Raw genomic sequence first — 20,027 nt, forward strand, 5'->3', positions numbered from 1 at the left:
GGTCGGTGAATGGTTTAGTATAAAATGCTCAGGTACAAAAGCTCATTCTCTGCTGGTGTTCTGGGGTGATGATTTCACGCAGTTAAGAGCGCTGAAGTTTCTAAACCAGTTTTAAAACGTAAGGCAGCAGCAACTTTGCAAATGATGGACTGCAGGTTTTTGTTAGTATTTTAAAGTGCTTGGAGAAATACTTTTCAATTAAAAACAATTTTTAAAAGCCAGGAAAAGCATCCAGCTGCCTAATCGGTTTCAAGACCAAGCCTTTGTTAGACTCGTCAAAGTTCTCTGTAGGCTCTTGCACTAGTGTAAGGGGCGACACCATGAACCTAAAAACTGTTTCTTACCATTTGGCATCACCCCTGGCATGAAAGAAGCAAGAGGGACAGCCAGCCCGGAGCCGCCCTGTGCTGTTCTGGAAATCAGATGACGAGGGGTGTAGACGTGGGCGCAGGGGGCTGTGCGTGCGGTTTGGCACATGAGGACAGAGAACAGGGTTTACCAGGCAGGGCTCCCAAGACCAAAACTTGGCGGTTGCTTTCAACACATGGTCGAGCGTGACCCATGCGAGGAACTCCTTGGGGCCTTACAAAGTGAAAGAGACTTGCAAGTTGCCCTGCCATGCGTGGGGGTGAGTACCACTGCTACTAAAACAATATTTTCTAGAAAACTGCTAATGAACCTTGGGTTTCCTCCTTTGACACAGTGGGAGCTGCATCTCACTTCTGTGGAAGCCAGCCTGGGGATAACTCCTTACTCATTAAAGAAAAAAAAATTGTTCCTTTTTCAGTGAATGCGTACAAATTCCAGCCCTTTCTCGAACTGCTTCTCTTTGCTTCTTGCAAACAGGGCTGTGCAGCCTCCTCTCTAGCCCTTTTTGCAAGCCCTACTAGCAAATGACGAGGAGTTGCAGCAGATGACAAGGAGCTGCAGCAGCTCTAGATGTGCTGAAGAAAGCACACACAACCAGGATGAGACCTTCCTCCATCATTTCAGGCAAGTTAATCATCTCTCTAACTTGTTTAGCAAGGCTTAGTGCAAACACCCATTTAAAAGAAAAAGAAAAAAAATAAAAGAGTTTATGGCATACCGTGCAAGCTTCCTTTAAGAAGAAACATGTTCATCCTCAGACAGGTTTAAAACAGGGTTATAACTAAACTCAGACTGAGTCAATCTTTGGAGGAGAGAACTGGAGAACTAACCACACCATTTTAAAATAATTTAGAATAATTAAGCCATTTGCTTGGGTTGCACATTACACGTATGGGCTTTGATTAGGGTTTACCTTGGAGTTGCCTCTCTTCAGGCTTTTCACAGGGTCAGTTCGATCCGCTCACAGAATCGGGGCCGCAATCCATCAGCTTGGCAGGAGGGGTGCTGCAGCCCCCCCAGCGCAGGGAGCAGCGTGCCTCTTCTGACCAGGGTCAGCAGCGGTTCCTGCAACACAGATAACAAATAATCCCATGTTTGTCAGGTGGCACTAATCTGCAAAAGATCAAACCATCTCTCTGCGACGTGTGTACCGTGTTTGTCTCCAGACATTTTGCATAGCGGAAGAAAAACAAACAGCAGGGAATGGAAATGGAGCAAGTGTGTAAAGTTCAATGCAAAGTGTAAGCTCACAGCAGATACCGAGGCAACAAATTGGGATTTACGGTCCTTTCACTACCACCAGATACTGGGGGAACAGGCTTTTTGTGAGGGGGGGGACCCTGACATTACTTGCCTTTGGTTCCCGTTGTTGCGATTATTGTTTTAAGCCGTGCTTAATTGTCATGTCTCCACAGCCACATCAAAAGCCAAGAAGATTAGGTTACAGGGAGTGTTTGATGTCAAAATACAAAATAAATAAAAGGAAAGCTGAAAAGGTAGCCTATTTTCCATGATGTCTAGTGAGGTTTTTTGCCTCAAACGTTTTTTGTTTTTTTTTTTTGCAAAGATCGCACTTTTAGTGACAAGATTTCATTTATTTACTTCCAAATGACTCCACGGCTTTCCTACAACAGCTCAAAGGGTTAATAGACCCTCTTTGATGGCAAACATGGTATAATTAACGCAAACTTCTTAAGTATCTTGGTGACCTGTAGATGGCCACATGAGAATTTTGTTATTTACTGACTTGCCAAACGTTTATTGCTTATAGCAGGACAAGTGGGAAGCAGGCATTAATTTTGATACTGTTATCTGCAATTGTGCGTAAAGTTCATAGCAGAGAGTGCCTATATGTCAACTGCAATTAAACATTTCCCTATTTTTTAAATGAATTTCATGGTGGTGGAGGGGATTGGATTGGCAGCTTTGCAAACTGAAATCCTGTGCATCCGCAGAGCAGGCACCACACAGCCAGACACAGGACAACTTCCCCTTACCTGCAGGCTGCAAAAGAAAACAGTCTGGCGCCACGGAGCATTTGATCCTTAGCTTCTCCACAGAGACAGTCAAATCAGGACCAACTGTGGCAGGGCACGGAGGGAGATTTTGTGGTGTGACATCTCCCCTTGGAAACCAGCCTGAAAAACACCAAAAATGAAGCCAAAAGCGGCTATCAGGTGAATATGTTCATTTATTGCCAACCTGGACTGGATTAGAATGCATGACCTAGAAGTAAAATGCTTTGTTTAGCCCAACTCCCTGGGCCATCTGGTCCTCACAAGTAAACATTTCTAAGTGAGATTAAGTGACTGTTCTTTAAGCGTGGTGATATGAGTGCAAACCAGGCTGCTCTGGATCTAACAGATCAAACCCTCAGCATCGGGGCAGCCGGCTGGTGCCGATTCAGAAGCACCATTTGCTTGAATGGCGTTGAGTGCAATTCTCCGTGGTGTCAGCTTTGCAGTCAATCCTGATTCAATCTGATGTGGCCCAGTAAGATACAGAGCTGTCCTCAGCCCAGGGCTCAGATTGCACAGAAGTGCTGCCGGGAGGTTGAGGGCCCCACCAGACAAAACTTCTGGGAGATGCTACAGGAAGAGCTACACTGCATTTGCACTCAGCTGCATTTCTGAACGCCAAAAGCTTGGCTGAGCAAAATGCAGTAGCAGGGTAGGAGATACAGGGAAAAAAAAAAAAAAAAAAGAGAGAGAGAGAGAAAAAGAAAGTAAAAAAAAAAAAAAAGCAGCCACCAGGTAGTAACACAATAGAGAACTAACCCCTCCTTCAGGGAAAGGCTTCTACATACCACTGAGGGAGGGAACTGCTACTGTTTGGTCTATAAAAACTGAATCAGGGAAGTATAATGTTAACCCAGTCTATGCAGAAAAGCCAAGGGGAAAACAGCTACCTGCCTATATACCGCGTCTCTCTGTGTGGCTCTGCACTCGGGGCTGCGGGGAGTTACCTGGAGGAGAGCTGGCTCTGGCTCAGGAGGGTTGAAGGCATGCAAAAATCATTTGAAGTCGGGCCTATCAACACCGTAGCGTGAACATGGACTCTTGTTCCTCCTAAACTCTTCAGTGCTTCACTTGAGTCTTTCTCGCTGATTTTATTTTCCTCTGGAGCCCAAGTCCTGCTGCCCACTTTCTGTCAGGCAGGGAGGATGTGGCAGATTTCTTCCCTTGTGGTAGATTTCTTTCCTTTGGACAGAGGAGCAGAAGAACATTATGTTCTTCTTTTGGTTGGCATTTTGGCTGTGACTATTTCTCTCTGGTTCTTTCATTCAATCCCACCTGCCCACACTGGCTTTTAGTAGCAGGTTATTCAGCTGGAGTGATTTCCAGGTGCCCCTGGAAACTCCTACAGGATTTTGCTGTAAAATTCACATTCATTTACCGTTTCCCACTGCATTTCAGTCCTTTCTCTATTTTTTTTTTCTTTTCGTGTAGACCCTGGTAAAAGCACCCCATTTGGCAGTTAATCTGTTAGAAGAGAACTGGGTGAACAAAAAGGAGCAGACCAAGATCACTCAGGTAACCCTTGTGATCCTGTAATCCTCCCAGGTTCTTTAGGATGAAGCACATTTCAGGAGACAGACCGCGGCTCAGCTGCCGCCAGGACTCACCACGATCCCTCCCACGCTCACTTTCTGATAGTAAGCAAAGCTGCAGAACTCCGTGCCTCAGTTTCCCCTCTGCAAAACAGGCACTGAAAAGACATGACCTGCCCTGTCAGCTGCCTACAAGTGCTGACTCGCTCCAGCCTAGCAGACTTCTGGGCAGGTTTGAGCAAACATCTGCATGTGGTGTGTGCTGATAGGCACTCAGAAAGGGCACAGCGCTCTCCTCTGCAGGTTAGAGGCTCCTCCCTGTCGTTGTTGGTGTGCTGCTGGCCTCTCCATACAGCTGTGTGTGTGGCAAAAGTGACACACTGGAGAAATTAGTCATTGGCGTGCATGGCCCAGCTGCTCCCAACTGCTACGCAGCCCTACGCACACACTGCCGCTCGCCCCAGCCCATTGTGAAGCAGCCCTGACTCCATCTCCCATGCTGTCAGCCCCTGACCTTCCTTTCACATGCTCTAATGGTCACTAGAAAACTGCGAGAGAACACAGTCACGGTATTAAATGGCCCTAATTTGTCTCCAGGCCTTTCCCCTCCTCCTCCCGCCTCGGTCTCCGGCGACTTAACGTTTAAACCAGCTGAAGCTTACAACAAATCAAAGCCTCCCTATAGGCCCAGATTGTCTAAATACGGAAAACAGGAAGTGAGTAACCTTCAACGGGAAATTGTTCATCCGATGGAGGCCAAGACCCAAGGCCCGGCGCTTTTCAGTCCTGCCCCTGCCCAGGCAGACACAGCGCGTACCGAGCGGACGCCCGGCCTTCAGCAGGAGGGAGTGGTTTAGCAAAAGTTTTGCTTCTCTTTTGGGCAAGTCGCGGCTGTTTGGAGAGAGGGGACGGTGTTTGTGCCTGTGCACAACACTAGATGAGCAGCTTGGGAAGGGTTGTTTTTAGGAAGACCTGGGATGAGATGGAGAAAGAGCCCAGGGTGGTAGGAGGAAACTGAGGAGATGCATGAACCCAGATGGAAACTGCCTCCTGCTTCCTAGGAAGGTGAAGGTGGCAAAAGAGCGGCGCAAACAGCGTTGGGCTGTTTCCAGCACAGTAGGGCGGGAAGAGATCTTGTGCGACAGCCCTCTTGGTGATGAAAAGGAGAACACTTCATTTCCTAGGAAGAGAGAATAATAATTTATTTTTGTAGAGTAACTTGCCTGCTTCCCCCCCTAAGGAAAGATCCCAAATTATTTTACCGGCTGTTTATCTAAGGCTTATACTATTCACTACTGAATTGCAACCATTAGCGGGGTGGAACACAGCAGCTGTTTAACAACTCAAAACAATGTCCCCCCCCCCCCTTTTTTTTTACAGAAGGTCATATTAAGATCCTCTCTAACTGAAGGTGAACTTCTCGTTACGTGCCGCATCCACTGGAATAAAGTTTTGCTCATGTTTACGCCTCTGCCAGAATTCCCCAAACTGCAAAAAATCTAGGATGCACAAACACATCCAGTCATGCCTGAGTCTTTCCACTCCAACTCTGGACAGGACTAATGAACCACAGGTTACAAAGTGACCCCGGGCCATAGATAACTTTCTTCTGACCCCCTTAGAGCCTGCACCTATGCTCATCTAAGCCAGTTTTGCTCTGGGCAGATCATGGGATAAGCACCAGCAACCATGCCCTATGGTCTGATTTGAGAAACGGGAAGAGAGAAAAAAGGTGCAGGCTGAGCTGGAGTTTGGCACCACCATGGCAATGTGAGCTGATTTGTCCCATCCCGGTTCCTTGCCCCGGGTCTGGAACCATTGCAGATGAAAGGCTCTGCTGGGGCACCATGCACATGTGGGACAGGGTCTCCAGAGGGGTTGGAGAGAAACATATGGAAGTGGGTGAGTGGTAGGTCTTTCGAGAAGGACAAGATTGAGATGAAGCTTCTAGTAAGATTTCTTTGCTGCAGCATTTCAAACATTGCTGTGAATTTACCTTTAAAAAAATCTATTTTAAATACTGTTTTTAGGCAGAAATATTTTCCCACTTGGTCCTACAGTCTTTCTCTGCAATGATTTACCAAGATTTCTCATTATGTATATGGGAGAGTAACACTGGACTCGTGGCATTTGCTTCACAAAGATTTTCTCTCTTGCTAACAAACCAGCTGGTGGGAGAAAGATGCTCTTAATCAAACAGCCTCGCTGCCTCTCTGGGGAAAATGACATCTTTTTTTCCCATCATAACAGGTTTCCTCTTTGTTCTCTTGTGGGGAGGTGTTGTCCCACTGGGATATGGAAAAGGGCAGGCTCTGATCCCATTAAAGATACTCCCATTGGTCAGAGATCATAATAGGGCATCCCTAGGTTGTGGGAGAGTATGCCTATCTTGCTTCACTGGCTGGTGGATAATAGAGCTGGCTCCCAGTGATACATCCAGGCTTTTTAACGAGAGTCCTGTTCTCCAGAGGGATAATGAAAAGGAAAGAAACCTGTGGGGCAATGTCCGTGTCTGGCATTGCCAGAAACCACAGCTGGTCCTGCCAGTGATGGGAACAGAGACAATGCTTCTACCCAGGAAGGATGCAAAGAAATGCTTCCCCACTGCATTATCTGCTTGTTTTAATCTCTTTCTCCATCACTTCCACAGCAGGCTGACTTTGAGGGATATGAAAGCAAATTTTGCTCCAGTGGAGGGTGAGACGCAGATAATCTCAGGGAAGGAAACACCACTTACTGTAACCCCTGGTCTCAGCTACCCCTCAGTCCTTCCATCTTGAGGATTGCAGCAGCCCTGTCATGACTCCCTGGGAAGACAGACTGTGTGCGCAGGCTAAAGGAGGTTAGGGAGCTCCAACCACAACCCTGGCCTGGATGACCGGGGAATGAGGTTTGTGACTTGCCCAGCAGAGCCTGTCTGCCTGCAGTCCACACATAGCACGGAGTGGCTTTTCTTCTGCTGACCTTGTGCTCACAAGAATTGAAATAATACTAGCGGGGATCTCCAGTGCATTTCCTTCTTCTGTGCTTTCTGAAGTGACAGAGGACATAACGCTGCTGGCCTGGGAGGTACAGAATCCTGAGAAGGGCTGTACACCTGCTTATCCATGTGGCTCAGTGCCTCTGCCCACTCTGCTAAGGCAGGATTTACCACCCTCACTTAGGGCTGTGGCAATGTGTAAAGAATGAAAGCTTGAAGGTAGATACGTGCAGCAGCCAAAATATGCAGCTGTGACTGCAAACCACGCCACAGGCACGTTCACAAAGAATGCACCAACACTGTGGGCCGGAGGGTTGTCCAAACGAAGGAACATCTCTCACAGCATTCTGTCCAGGCACAGGCTCCTTGAATTTCCTCACCTTGGTGAGATCCCTTTGGTCAGTGTCGTTCCAGCTGCAGCAAAGCTGTCCATGAGGGACCCACGTCTGCTCGTCAAAGGTCCTGCAACCCCAAAAGAGTTAACCATGAGCTCCTGACTCAATGCACAGGAATGCAGCCACCTCAGGTGGAGTCTCACCAGGGCCAGCCTTGAACGCTGCCTTCATGGGAGCCTGCACAACTCTGAACTCAACGGCAACTGCACTCTGGTGTGTAAGGACTGACAGGAATGGAGATGGTACCCGTGTGCTAGAGAGGCTCCCATTTTAAGTCCCCTTTTATTTTTTTTCCCTTGTGTTCATCCTTGATGCCCCTTTTGGCCAACGCGTGCTGCACCAGTTGGACATCTCTTCATTTGTACCCTCCTTCTTGGTGCAGTCTTTGCAACGTCTCACTCCTGCATGTACATTCTTGCTGAATTTGTAGCTCACAAACCAGACATATTCCCTTACTTCTGCTGCATGACGGTGTGTAGAGGGCCTGGGAAGACTGATCATTCTCATTGTGAAGCCATCAAGGTGGGCCACACTGCTGCACAACCCAGCCCTGCCTGAAATCACCGCCCTGCCTAGTGTTCCTGCAGGCTGCTTTCACTTTTAGCCGCAGTGCTGAACAAACCCAGCTCTTTCCTTCATGTATGTATATGTATGTATTTATACGCATACCTCCCACCACAGAAAGAGACCTATTTTGCAAGGTTTAATATGCTCCCAGTTCTGCTGTGGACTCTTCCTCTTTTGATGCAGCTGTGGTTTTAGGGCAGGCTTTGTGGCTTTGTGAGAGTCCTTGGATGCCTTGGGAAACGTTCTGCAAAAGCGGACTTTCTCTCCATGTGTTCTGCACTCCAGCCACCAGGTCCTGAAATCTCCGTGCACAGGATTTCCCCTACTTAGATGAAGACAAAACCAAGTTGCCTTTCAGGCAGAGCTTCTGATTGATACTATTTGTTTATGCAGGCAGTGTCAGGCAAAGAAATAGGAGCGCCAGCTGGACTCCCTCCTACACCATCAGCAGCTCTACCAGAACCACAGCACCAAGATGCTCTGAACAGGCCCTGGAAGCCCTGGGCTGGCTGATATAAGTTGCTTTGTTGCAGCTCTGGAAAGAGTTAAGACCTTACCAACTACCTTAATGTCATCACCTATGACAAAGGAGAAGCAATACTACCTCCGCTGTAGAAATAAGGGAGAGCCTGCAAGCACCAAATAACTGTGAAACAATCAGGGCTACATTCTCTGTCTCCTGCATGCTTGTCTTCATTACTCACAAGGGAAAGTAATTCAGGTTTAGGAGAGTTGAGGATGAACCTAACACACCTGGGTACCCCCTGCTGCTTTAGCGGCCCTAGCTCACAGTTTTGTGACAAGCTGGGTGCTTGACAGCAATATCCCTTTGAAATGCCACATTTGGGTATTTCAGGGTTTGGAAAAGACTTGCTCTAGCACAAGGTAATTGTCAATATGCATGAAGACAGGCCTCCTGGTGGAAGACAGGCCTTGGTCAGAGGCAAGAAGGGGACAGCTTAGGGGAAAAATACTGTAAGCGCAGCACAAGGCATGCCCATCATAACCAGCCAAACAGCTGCTTAGTCCTATAGAACTACAGCAGTCCCGAGGTCACTCTGACAGAGGGAAAAAAAAAAAAAAAACAAAAAAAATGCGCAAAAACACCCCCCAAGCAACAGAAACTTCTCACAATGAAAAAAAAAAAAATTGTCCACCCTTGCCTATTTGTATGGGAAGCAGGAGCCTCGGATCCTGGACATGGAGCTGGCAGGCAGCACAAGAAAGGAGAGGGAGGCGAGATATGTGGCTGAGGAATTTGCAGCCCTCGAGTTCCCTTTCTCCCACCTCCTCCTCACGCAGGAAATGAAAGAAACCTATTTTGTGGAAGGAGGGTGGTAGGTGTGCAGGCGTGAGTGTGTGCTGGGGAGCAGCCTGGCCTAGTGGGCTCCTTCCAGCATGGGAGCGTGCATGCAGGGCTGTGTGCTTGCACACACGTGTGCACAGTTACTCTGAAGCTCTCGGGGCCAGCCCAGGGCTGTTTCTCAGAAGTCTCCTCATGCGTGTCTGACAAGGTGGATCAGGCAACGGAAGCGGTGAAACCACCACCATGCCCAGGCCCCAAATGACTGCCTTTTCTCTCCTTTTTTTTTTTTTTTTTTTTTTTCCTCTCTGTAAAGCAGCCCCCCCAGTTCTTCCTCCTTTCCTCCCCTGCCCTGCCCTGCTGAACCGCAGTGTCAGAGCAGCAGAACCTGATGCTGGAGGAAGGCAAAGGGCGCTGACAAAAAAGGTGGCTGCTCCAAAGAATGATGCCAAGGGCCAAGGCCAGTAAGATGGCCTGAGCATAGTCTGCAGCAGGCAGCCGGCCCCTATCTCCTTTGGGACCTGCCTGACACCAGGAAGGGAGACCCTGAGGAGGAAAGGCAGCTGCCCACTGCCCCTCATAAAACTTTCTCCGTGCTGCCATCCCGCTGTCCAAGCGGCATGGCCAGTGGCTCTGTTGAAGCTCAGGCCTGGGGAACATGGCAGGGAGAACAAAGGGAGCTGGTAGTGGGGTAAAAACGGTCGGTTTGGTTTTCCTTCTTCCCTCATCAAACCACAGTTAGCTGGTTGCCCACTCTGCATGAGCAGTGTGTGCCATGGGGCATGTCCCACCACTCGGGACAAGTTCACCTGCAACTCTCTGCCAATGGGTCTCTTTTATACCCCATTTCCACAAAAAGGGTGGCAAAAGAAGGACTGTTCATCACCCTTCCCAGCCATCAAATCACACACAGCATACCTGCACGGCTGGCAGCTGCTCCTCAGGGTGCCCACGTGGGGTTTGCAGAAGGGAAAGCATGGCTGCAGACACTACTTCTTGTTTACAGCTCTTTGTTAGCAGCAAAGCTTTCCTCTCACCGTACTCATTCCTCACGCAGTGGTCAAGCAGCAAGAACGTGACCAAAGTCCTCTTCTTCTCCAGCCTAAAATGGCAGCTGAGCTCGGCAGCCTCAGCCCTGTGATGGCGGACGGGCCTCCACCGTCCCCCGCACGCTCTCTCACCTCTCTGGCACCTTTCCCTGAGGTAAATACACTGGAACTGCACCATGTGCTTCAAATTTCCTCCTCCCATTGAGGAGGAAAAACTGGGATGTTATAAAGACCCAAACTCTAAAGGCATTTTTGGCACTGAGATTTGAGATCACCTTCCTTATAGAAGAGCAGAGCCCACGTTCAGACCTGCTAATTTTGGGGCACTACTGGGTCAAAAATAAACCTTACACAAAATAAAGTGAGCCATAATTTTTACTTTCCACATTTCCTGTAGAACAAAAGGTGTTGGGTGAAAGAAGGGAACTGCTTGAGAATGTGGGAATCTCCAGAGTGAGAAGGACAAATTCAATATTGCAAAAGAATGGTGTAGTGCCAAAGGAAAAAGGCGAATGCATTGAGAGGAATTAAGAAATAGAGCAAGTAACGTGCCACAGGAGACCGTCATGAAATCTACCCGGGTGTAAGGAAGATGGTATCCTTACATGGCACAAAAACTAAAGTGAGAAAAAGAAGAGTAAATAAAGAAGAAGAATGCAAGAAATAAGAGCGCGCAAAGCCCACTCAGAGATCTAAGGATTAAAAAGAAAACCTTTAGTAGAAATGGAAAACAGGGAGGCAACCAAACAAGAATATTCAGTCAGTTAAGGCTTGCAGGGAAAAGATAAGGGCAGCAAAAATGCAGAATGAGTTAATTATAGCCAAAGGGATTAAGGAGAATAAGAGGCCTTTACAAATATATCAGGGGAAACAGAAACACTAGGTAGAAGGTGGGTCCGTTAATAATAGGTCAGAGTAGGGAAGGAAAATAATGAAACAAGGGGACAAATCATGCCAACAGCAGCATGGGCATCTTCCTGTTACCAGCTGGCCAGAGACCTCCCTGCCAGCATGACGGGTCTCTGTTTCAGCGCAGACTCCCCATCCACAAGGACACATCTGGGCTGAGTATGGAAATCTGCCACGAACCTCCCCACACAGCACCTGACACCTTCCCTGCAGAAATCAATGTGAATATTTTCAGTGATTTAATTGCCTCAGCTAAGCTGGGCTGATACAGTAAAGCAGTGGGGGATGATGGAGGAGAAGCTGCCTGGCTTTTTGTGGTGTAGGAGGCTGGAGGCAGCACATGCCCCAAGGTTAAGCTGCATACATGGTGCAGTGGCCTTGCTAAAACACACCAGTGGATGATAGATAGTCTGACCAGCTAACTATAGCTTTTTCATCAACTCTTGTGGCCTTAGCTAGGTTATTTCCTCTTTGTCTGCCATGGTCAACACTCCCCCACTGCCCCTGAAGACACGCGAGTAACACCCAACAAATCCCTTGGGGCTGGAAGCAGGGATCGGCATGCATTAGGACTCTGTAAAACTTGCATTTCACTGACTCCTGAGCCAAATTCTAACCTTTTAAGAAAGTTTGCGCAAGGGTTGTAAGTATTTCAGATATGCACACATTCCCGCCATCAGGATTTTGGCTTTCTACCACTCCAGAAATAAAGTTTGGCTCCAAATCCCAGGTTTCCCTCTCAGTTCCTATACAAACAGGAGGCTCAGTTAGGAAAACTACAGAGTAATTATGTTTTCTCAGTCAAAAAAAAAAAAAAAAAAAAAAAAAAAAAAAGCCATCAGAAGAGATAGAAACTATTTCACCCTGCTCTTTTGCAGGGGGAACTCCATCAGTCTCCTGCCTGCCTGCCTGTGGGCACACTTTGCATACTGGAGGCTTTCCTGGAACCAGACCCCTCAGGCACCCTCCAGCCCCCATCTGCCAGGGAGTCACACAGGGAAACAAAGGGCCAGCGCCTTTGTGGCAGGAGACAAGGTGCCAACCTGCCTGTCTCTGTTTACCAAAGGGAGGGATGTTAGCTGGGTGCGAATGGGGGGCTGTGACCATCGCTGGGCGGGGGCCATTTGTCCTCCATTCCCGGCTCTCAGGCACTTTCCCCCCCGCCTTCCGCCACTTGGGCTGTCTCCCTCTGATTTTCACGTCTCTTTTTTTTTTTTTTTTTTTTTTTTTTTTTATTTAAAATCTTTAGGTAGTTAGTTTGCAGGCTGTTGACTGGAGAATCAATTTTTTTTACATTTTAAAATAAGGCTCTATTTCTGCAAGGGAACACAGGGAACAGCCTTAATGCCAAAATTCCTGCGAGCTGATTCCCTACAGCTCTGCCCACCACAGATACAGGGTGCTTTGGCCCATGGATCACCCCGTGGTAAGGTGGATGCACATACACAACCTATACCTTGTCCTTTACTCAGTGCCTGCCTTTCCCTGCCTCCCCACCACGTCTCCTGCAGAGAGCAGGCAGCGAGGAGATGCTCAGCGCCAAGTCCTAGGACAGGCCTGGCAGTTAGCTCAGTAATTGAGCCATGCCAACAAACACTGCTTTGGGGATGACAGCTGACAACTCACAGTTTGCACCAGCCTGATTTTCTCCCAAGATGTAGCCCTACATGATGCTGAACAGCAGCGTGCCCCCTCACAGGCACATGTTTGCACACTTAAATGGACAAACCCAGCCAGCAAAACGCATGGCTGCTACCACAGTTCTCTGCATATAGCTCTGCAGGATGGACACTGACCCTGAAGATGCCTTCCACACTCATCCTCCCTACCTTGAAGTCCCCACAAATGACAAAAACACTCCCATCCCACCCCTCATTTTACCTATGTTGCACATCTCAGGGTGAAGTCAGTGTTCTCCATCTCCCTGCTGCCTTGTTACACTTTCAGCCCAAGTATGTAAAACTGCACAAGGAAGAGGAGGTTAAAATAACAGCAAGTCATAGCAAAAGAAAGACCTTTATAGGTCTTCCCTTTCCACCACTAGTGCTTTTACTAGTGTGATCTCTATTGGGAGTTAATGTTAGCGGGACTCTCCAGGAGATGCCAAGCAGGAGATCAGAGGAACTATAACAAAGATCTGTGCCATTGCTTGGTATTGCACCCCGAAGCAGAGGAATGACACACAGTTGATACTGAGTGCTGCCTTTATATCCCCCCCTTTCTTGTCCCTTCCTGGAGCAGGGCAGGGTTTGCTGGCTCCCAGTCTGTTCCTGCCCTGTACAGAGCCTTGCTGCAGCCGACCTAACCCCCTTTATTCCTCTTCTCCTTCTGAGCACCCCTCCTGTCTCTCTCCCAGCTGCACAGGAATCAGTTTCTAAAATCCAGCCAGCAGGAGAGGTGTCGTCACAGGGAGGGAAAAGGATAGGGAACCCAAGCCAAGAAGCATCGGCACCAAAAGAAGCAGCCGTGGCGGAAGGCAGCACTTTGAATGATCTCATGAATCAGCCATGACATTATCTGCAGTGAAATGCCTGGGAAGGGGTTTCCCATGTCCTACCCTGACCTGGAAGGTTGACTCCACAGGGGCCTGAAGGGCATTTTGATTGCCAAAGACAAAGGCTAAATCAGGAGGAAATGATATTTTATTTAACCCCTGCGTCGAGGTGGGGGCCTGAGGGGAGGGCAGAGGCAGGGGGGCGGTGTCAGAGGCGTGGGCATAATACTGGGGGATTCACAACAGATAACTCCCTGACATATGGGCTTTCACTGAAGCACATGTCCCACTGAAAAGCCAATTTCCCTCAATAGCTGTCAGTTGCTGCCGGGGAAGCCTGCTCCGTCAGGGCTGTGCTCTGCCATACAACGTGCTGGTTGGTGCCAATATGGAATTTCCTTTCGGGAAAGGGTTACAATAATTGTCTCTCCTATTTACTCAGCGCTTTCCAGACAATGTACCAGAGGCTGGAGCCCATATACAAGCAAAGCTCCCAGGGACACCCTGACTTGGTTTCAATGTCAGCTGGGGCTCCAAGTGCTGGTGTGGGATCAGGCTGCAGGACTGCAGACCTGTTGGGGCAGGAACCCAGCTCTCCCAAAGGTGCCCCGTTCCCAAAGTGCAGAAGAAACCAATATCAAAAGTGCTCTGGAGTGGTGGGGTGGGCTTACCTCCTATTTACAAGGCATTAGAGCTACAAATGCTTTAAATATTTCCCTGATGTAATGTTCCCGTAGGAAGTTGCTAGAGATGTCCTAAGGACCTGTGTGATCTGGTGGGTGGCTGGGTGGAGAAGGGCTCCATAGCCTGGAGGGATGGGAGCCAGGGCAGGGGAATGCAACAGTGCCTGGAAGGGAAGGTGGTGGTGGGCTTTATGCAACAATGCCCTGGAGGAGAGGTAGGGGCCATTGCCGTGCAGTACAACCTGTGGTGCCAGCAAGGTGACACCGTGGTGGTGGAGCCCACTCCAGTCTTCCCCTGATGAGCTGGGGAGCCCTGCTCCCAGTGCAGGGAAGATAACGTGCATACCTGAACGTCGCCAGTCCTGTGAAGCTCAGCCTTCCTACCGCTGGTCTTTTCTCAACTTCAGCCAATCCAGCGTTGCAAGGAGGGTGGATCCGAGAACCAGAGGTGTTAGAAATGGTGAAGACCTTCACTCCAGATTATTTTCTTGTATTTAATCAGACCAAGTAGGCATACAATGGCGTTTTATCCCTTCCTGTGGAAGGCAGTTTCTATAACTTTTGTGCACCCAGGAACAGGTTGTATTTTGCCAGATTTGTTTTCACCATTAAGTAGAAAATAGTCATAGATACCAACATGAATTTTTACAAGTGCTAAGGACTTAAAAAGAGACACCCCATCTGATCTTCCCACAGTACCAAAATATCACACGTCAAAGATCCTCGTGCTGAGAGCTGAATTCCCTCTTCATGCAAAGTTCAAGGAGTGAGGCTTGTTCCAAGCGTTTCTATTTCAGACACTTGGTCTTTGACCAAATCATCACATTTCAGGCCTGTGCCGAAGACCCGAGGACCATATTTGTTTGCATTCCCCTTGCACTCAGGGGCCCCAACCACAGCCCCCCGTGCTAGGAGTTTTACAAAGGCAACACGAAACCACAGCCCATCCTGGGCATGTTCCCCCAGATATGTGGTTCCTTGGAGGTCCTGGGTAATGCAGGGCAGGTCAGGCACACACCAGTTCTCCAGATTTGCCATGCAGGGAACCCACAGCACAAGTTTATCTGTGGGGAGCATGACCCAAAGCGTCAAAACAGGGCCTTTTACATTTTCCACTGCCACCAAACCTGTTTGACTGAATTGCAGGTTAAAAAGGCATTGTGTCTGTAATTGTTGGGCTTTAGAGAGCATGTCTTTTCCTTTAATGAAATACCTTGCTCATTCCATTCGAAAAGGAACCAAAGACTTCTCAGGTTTATGATAAAGTTGTAAAAAATTTTATTTACCCCATATTTCCTGCTGGGTTATTTACGAGGCATTTTGTCAGCTCTCATAAAACTGCCTAGTAAAATATATTTTCTTACAAAAAAAATAAAATCATTTGTGCGGAACATCTTGAGAGCAGCGAGGACAGAGTTAATGGGATACACACACGTTCCGACCCTGGGAGAAAACAAAACAGAACGAAAGCCAGGCATTGTTGTGCTGTATTAGTTAATAATAGCTTTAGAGCTAAAATCCTGCTCCCACTGATGTTACTGGAAGTTGGTCCTTAATATAAAATAATCAGAGAACCAGCTGCCATGAAATGCCGAGCCCCAAAATGAACCTGAAACACACCAGAGCACCTAGAAAATACACTTCTCCTCTTGGGATTTCACAAGAAACACCAGCTCAAGACCTTTTTCGCTAAAATATGGTGGCTTAGATTTACGTAACTTAGGGATGGATTGAAATCGCTACTCAGAACTTGAACCCAAGGTCAGCTGATTGTTAATACAATCACTTTTACCTAGATAAGCTTCAAGATGCAAGAAATGAAGCTTCTTGACACAAACCTGGACACAATCCCATTGTGGTAGCTGCTGTCAAACAGCCTAGGCAGGGGAGAAGCACAACCCACCCACACCAGGCACAGCTGGGGTAGATTTGCCTCTCTTGGAGCACAGCTTTTCGGTTGTGTCACATGTTTGCATCTGCTCCGTTCTCCATGGTCTAAACTCTTGCATTTTCTTTTTTTCCTATGGGTGCTTATGTTCCCCAGTCCCATTGGGAACCTTGACACGCTACGTTTGTGGCACTGCATTACCCCTAGCACCCTCGTTTCAGGCATCACAGCTTCAGCCCAGCCACACTTACCGCTTGCAGATAGGCTGGACACAGGTAAGTCTTCCCGTGTGACCAACATGGTCTGGCTCACACAGGAGCACAGCAATGGTATTCTAGCTGGAAGGCACCAGGTGTATAAAGGAAGCAAGGAAACAATGAATAAAAGACAAAAGAAAAGAGCCAGGGAGGGCTGCTTTTAAAACAGCAGCAGCTAGATGCTGGGAAGTGGTCGGCGGGCTTTTGTTCAGTGCCTGCCCAGCACTTAGCACAACACAACCTCTGTACAGTCGAGTTCCTTGCTCCTGCTGCTGTGCAGAAGTAAAGGAGCCACAGCAGAGTACGGGAAACAGGCAAGGAGCCAGGTTTGGAAAGGTATTTAAGTGTATAAAGGCACAGGGGGATATTTATTTACGGATGCTGGTAGAGGTCCTGTTTCCTGTGGGAGCCAAAGGGCATTAGGCTCACGGCTCCAGCGCGTTATTGGTGCCACCAGGTGTTGTCTGTGTCTTCAGGTAGGGCTGCTTTACCATTCCTCTCAACAAGGTTTGTTTTTAAAAGCCACTTTTATTGTGGGATTGCACTGCTGTGTGTCTGCCTGCACAATGCCTCTTGCACTGCAGGGTCAGAAGGAAAAAGGGGGAGCTGATGAACTGCGCAGGGTGACTCCCTGTGAAAGCGCAGAGCACGTTTGTAACACAGGGTGTACCACACCTGAGCGTTAATGGACAGCTCAGGAACTGAATGTGATTTTAACCAAACTGGACCAAACCTCCAGCCAAAGCTCAGCCCTGGTGGAAATGCATGATACAACAAAAAATGAGCTCCATGACTACTTTATTCTGCCCCGGCTAAACTAAGGCCATTACAATAACCCAGCAAGCATATTCATGACAGGCTCACCTGAAGTATTTGTCAGCTGTCAACAAAACACAGAGGAGCTCTGATTCAGAGCAGCCTGGAGAGATGTGTCTGAAGGCTCTCTGGGTGCGACTGAGCGTTTTAGTAGGTGGAGATGGAGAAGGAAAGCCATTTCTATTCCAGATATCAAACAAGCTCTCAGGGAAATTCCTTCTACAGCTTAGTTCATTTAAAAAGAAAACACCTTTGCCTCCCAGCTTTCAGGAGGTTTTGGCATCCCTTACAACCAGCACAGTCAGCCGTTCCAGAGTCAACAGCTTTGGTCAATGACTGACAAGGAAGGGCTGCTTTGCCTCAGCGCACCAGGGAGAGACCAGTAGACATGTGGCAGACGCCTTGTTTGCACTGGTGGGAATAATGCTTTCGACTCAGCTTACGAAAGGTGAGCTGGCAGGATGTTAGCATACTGCACGCTCTGACAAACCCCTGGCGATGAGAGAGCAGCTGGCCTCCAGAGAGATCCGGCCCAGGGGAAAGGTTCCTCCCCCGTCCCACCAGACCTCTGCCACTAACGGGGTGAATTCCAAAATTAAAACTACAAAATGTAGTTTTGTTCCTGTGCTCCAGGCAGGCATCAGAATGTATGGCGATTAAGCTCGAAAGCTGGAACGGGGGTCGTCTTTAGGAGAGGAAACATAAGTGGAGGCAGATAGCAGGGATGTGCAATAGTCTCTGAAAAGTTGCCATTGACCGGGGTCCTTGTCAAATGTCTCTGGTCATACAAGCAGACACGAGGCTTAGAGCTGCCTTTTTTTTTTTTTTTTTCTTTTTTCTTTTTCTTTTTTCCTCCTCTTTTCAACAGGCAGTGTTATTTCTCTTCCCTGCTGCCAACTGGCATCGGCGACTGATTTATTTGCACCAAAGACAAGGATACGGGTTGTCTGAAGCCAAGCAGGACCCTCATCTAGGGCACTCTCTGGAGCTATTTAATAAAGCTTAGAGAAGCGTCCAGGCTTTTCCACCATAGTAGGAGAAGATGAAATTCTTTAATTGTTTGTGTTTGAGTGAAACTCATATAAAAAGAGGATTTGGGATTCTGGGGAAGCTTTAGAGCTGAATCTGACCTTAAGCTGTGCTTCTGCACGGCATCGCACGCTCTCACACTGTGCTCCCAGCACCCACCCCAGGAACAGTCCTCACTCACATCCCCTAAGACATCATGTCTTAGGCACATGGTAATCCCATAGGAAGAACAAGATCTCTCGGGGCCTGCATAACTTAAAGGAGGCTGGGCCTCTCATGGCCAAACACGCACATGCTGCATCCCATCAGGGCTCTGCTCACCAGTTTTGCAGAAGTCACAGTTTGAATCCCTGATACTTCTGCTCTTGGGTTCTCCCCCCAGCCCTGATTTGAGCACATGTGCAACATTTAACCTGTTCTTCTCTCACTGTACTCCCCACACTCTTTATCAGAGTACTCAGACTTTTCCAACGAGCAGTGAAAGGAAGAGACAAATCAGATTTAGCATGTGGATTTGGCTTTGAATGACAGAAATCTCACAGGACAAGCAATTCTCATCATTTGGTCCTCATTCCGGGTTGAAGTTCTGTGAGCCTGGCTGCTCTCTGATAAGTTGGCTGGTATTTGGACCTGAACCTGTGTGAGATTCAACCTGAATTCAGAGCTAGCAGTGACAACAGGAGATCTAGGAGTACAAGCAGAGCAGCCAACAGGCCAGACGCATACTGGAGATGAGAGGTAAAGTATTTGAATCTGGATTTCCTAAACCACAGATAACCTCACTAATACTGCAGTCAGTCAGTGTGGCATCTCTCCATCTCGATAAAAATAACCTGATTTTATTTTAATTGATAGATAAGGGGAACACTGGAGGCTGTTTTGATTTTTCAGATCTTGAAAACTCTTTCTGGGTAGGAACTCTGCCTTCCAGCCTTCTTCACCTCACATTCCCAAGTCGCTCACACAGATCATGAGGCACATTACCCTCTCAGCCTCCATGAGTTTTAGTGCCATTCGAGATAACCAGAACTTTGAGCAGAAAACCTTGTCAAAGCTGTGGCACAAGCACAGGCTTGAAGGCGAAACACTGAACAATTTATTTGGCTCAAAAGATGCCAAGACGCATGGCCACAAACGCCATCTGGCACAAAGGAACTCTTACTGACAAGGAGACCGTGCAACCAAACTGACAACAGAGAAAGAAAAACTCACGACATGACCGATCTTTTCCCAGTATGATCCTATTTCTACCTACTATATCTCTATGAGGAACACAATTAGAGACTGTGACACTTCAGGTCGGGAAGAAAACAACTGAGAGAATATAATAGAGATTTATAAATGCTGAGTGACGCTGCAAAGGTGAACCAGGAGCAACCATTTACTGCCTCTTCCAGCAGAGACAGGGAGTGGCTGAGGAAACAAGGAGGAGGAAGAGTTGGAGCAAACAGAAGGCAGGAGCTGGGCAGCATACACTGCAGCCTGGCCCCGCCGAGTCTCTGTTTTGAAAAATAATCCTAACAAGGGCTACCAGCCTTGATGAGGCCCGCTTGAACAAGCACCAAATCTCTGCACGCTTGTCTGAAGTGCAGGTCTGGCTGGTGACAGGGCACCTTTGTGAGAGGTTCCCTTGGCTGTAAGAAAGAAAGATGCTTTCAATCAAGCCTAAAAAATAATTTTAGCCTTTTTGTTTCCTAGATGTGACATACAAGTGGGTTTTGAGCCTTTCACCTTCTGG

At 48.0% G+C, this 20,027-nt stretch overlaps 1 protein-coding gene and 1 long non-coding RNA gene across 2 annotated transcripts in view; both read right to left on the reverse strand.

Moving 5' to 3' along the window:
* Positions 1 to 1,288: 1,288 nt before the first annotated feature.
* On the reverse strand, positions 1,289 to 3,785 carry LOC118173341. Its single transcript, XR_004754142.1, has 3 exons — positions 3,335 to 3,785; positions 2,367 to 2,507; positions 1,289 to 1,434 (listed from the first exon to the last, which is right to left on the reverse strand). It is a non-coding gene; the product is annotated as an uncharacterized LOC118173341 (long non-coding RNA).
* An 11,507-nt stretch (positions 3,786 to 15,292) lies between these two features.
* Positions 15,293 to 20,027, reverse strand: part of LOC118173339 — a 57,871-nt gene continuing 53,136 nt past the window's right edge. Inside the window, exons 5-7 of the mRNA XM_035337819.1 lie at positions 17,309 to 17,363; positions 16,439 to 16,533; positions 15,293 to 15,742 (exon numbers count right to left, since the gene is read on the reverse strand). Of these exons, the coding sequence (XP_035193710.1) occupies positions 15,660 to 15,742; positions 16,439 to 16,533; positions 17,309 to 17,363 (233 nt within the window). The 3' untranslated portion in view covers positions 15,293 to 15,659. The remainder of the gene's footprint in view (positions 15,743 to 16,438; positions 16,534 to 17,308; positions 17,364 to 20,027) is intronic.

Source organism: Oxyura jamaicensis, chromosome 12 (assembly GCF_011077185.1).
Source record: "Oxyura jamaicensis isolate SHBP4307 breed ruddy duck chromosome 12, BPBGC_Ojam_1.0, whole genome shotgun sequence".
Taxonomy (NCBI): domain Eukaryota; kingdom Metazoa; phylum Chordata; class Aves; order Anseriformes; family Anatidae; genus Oxyura; species Oxyura jamaicensis.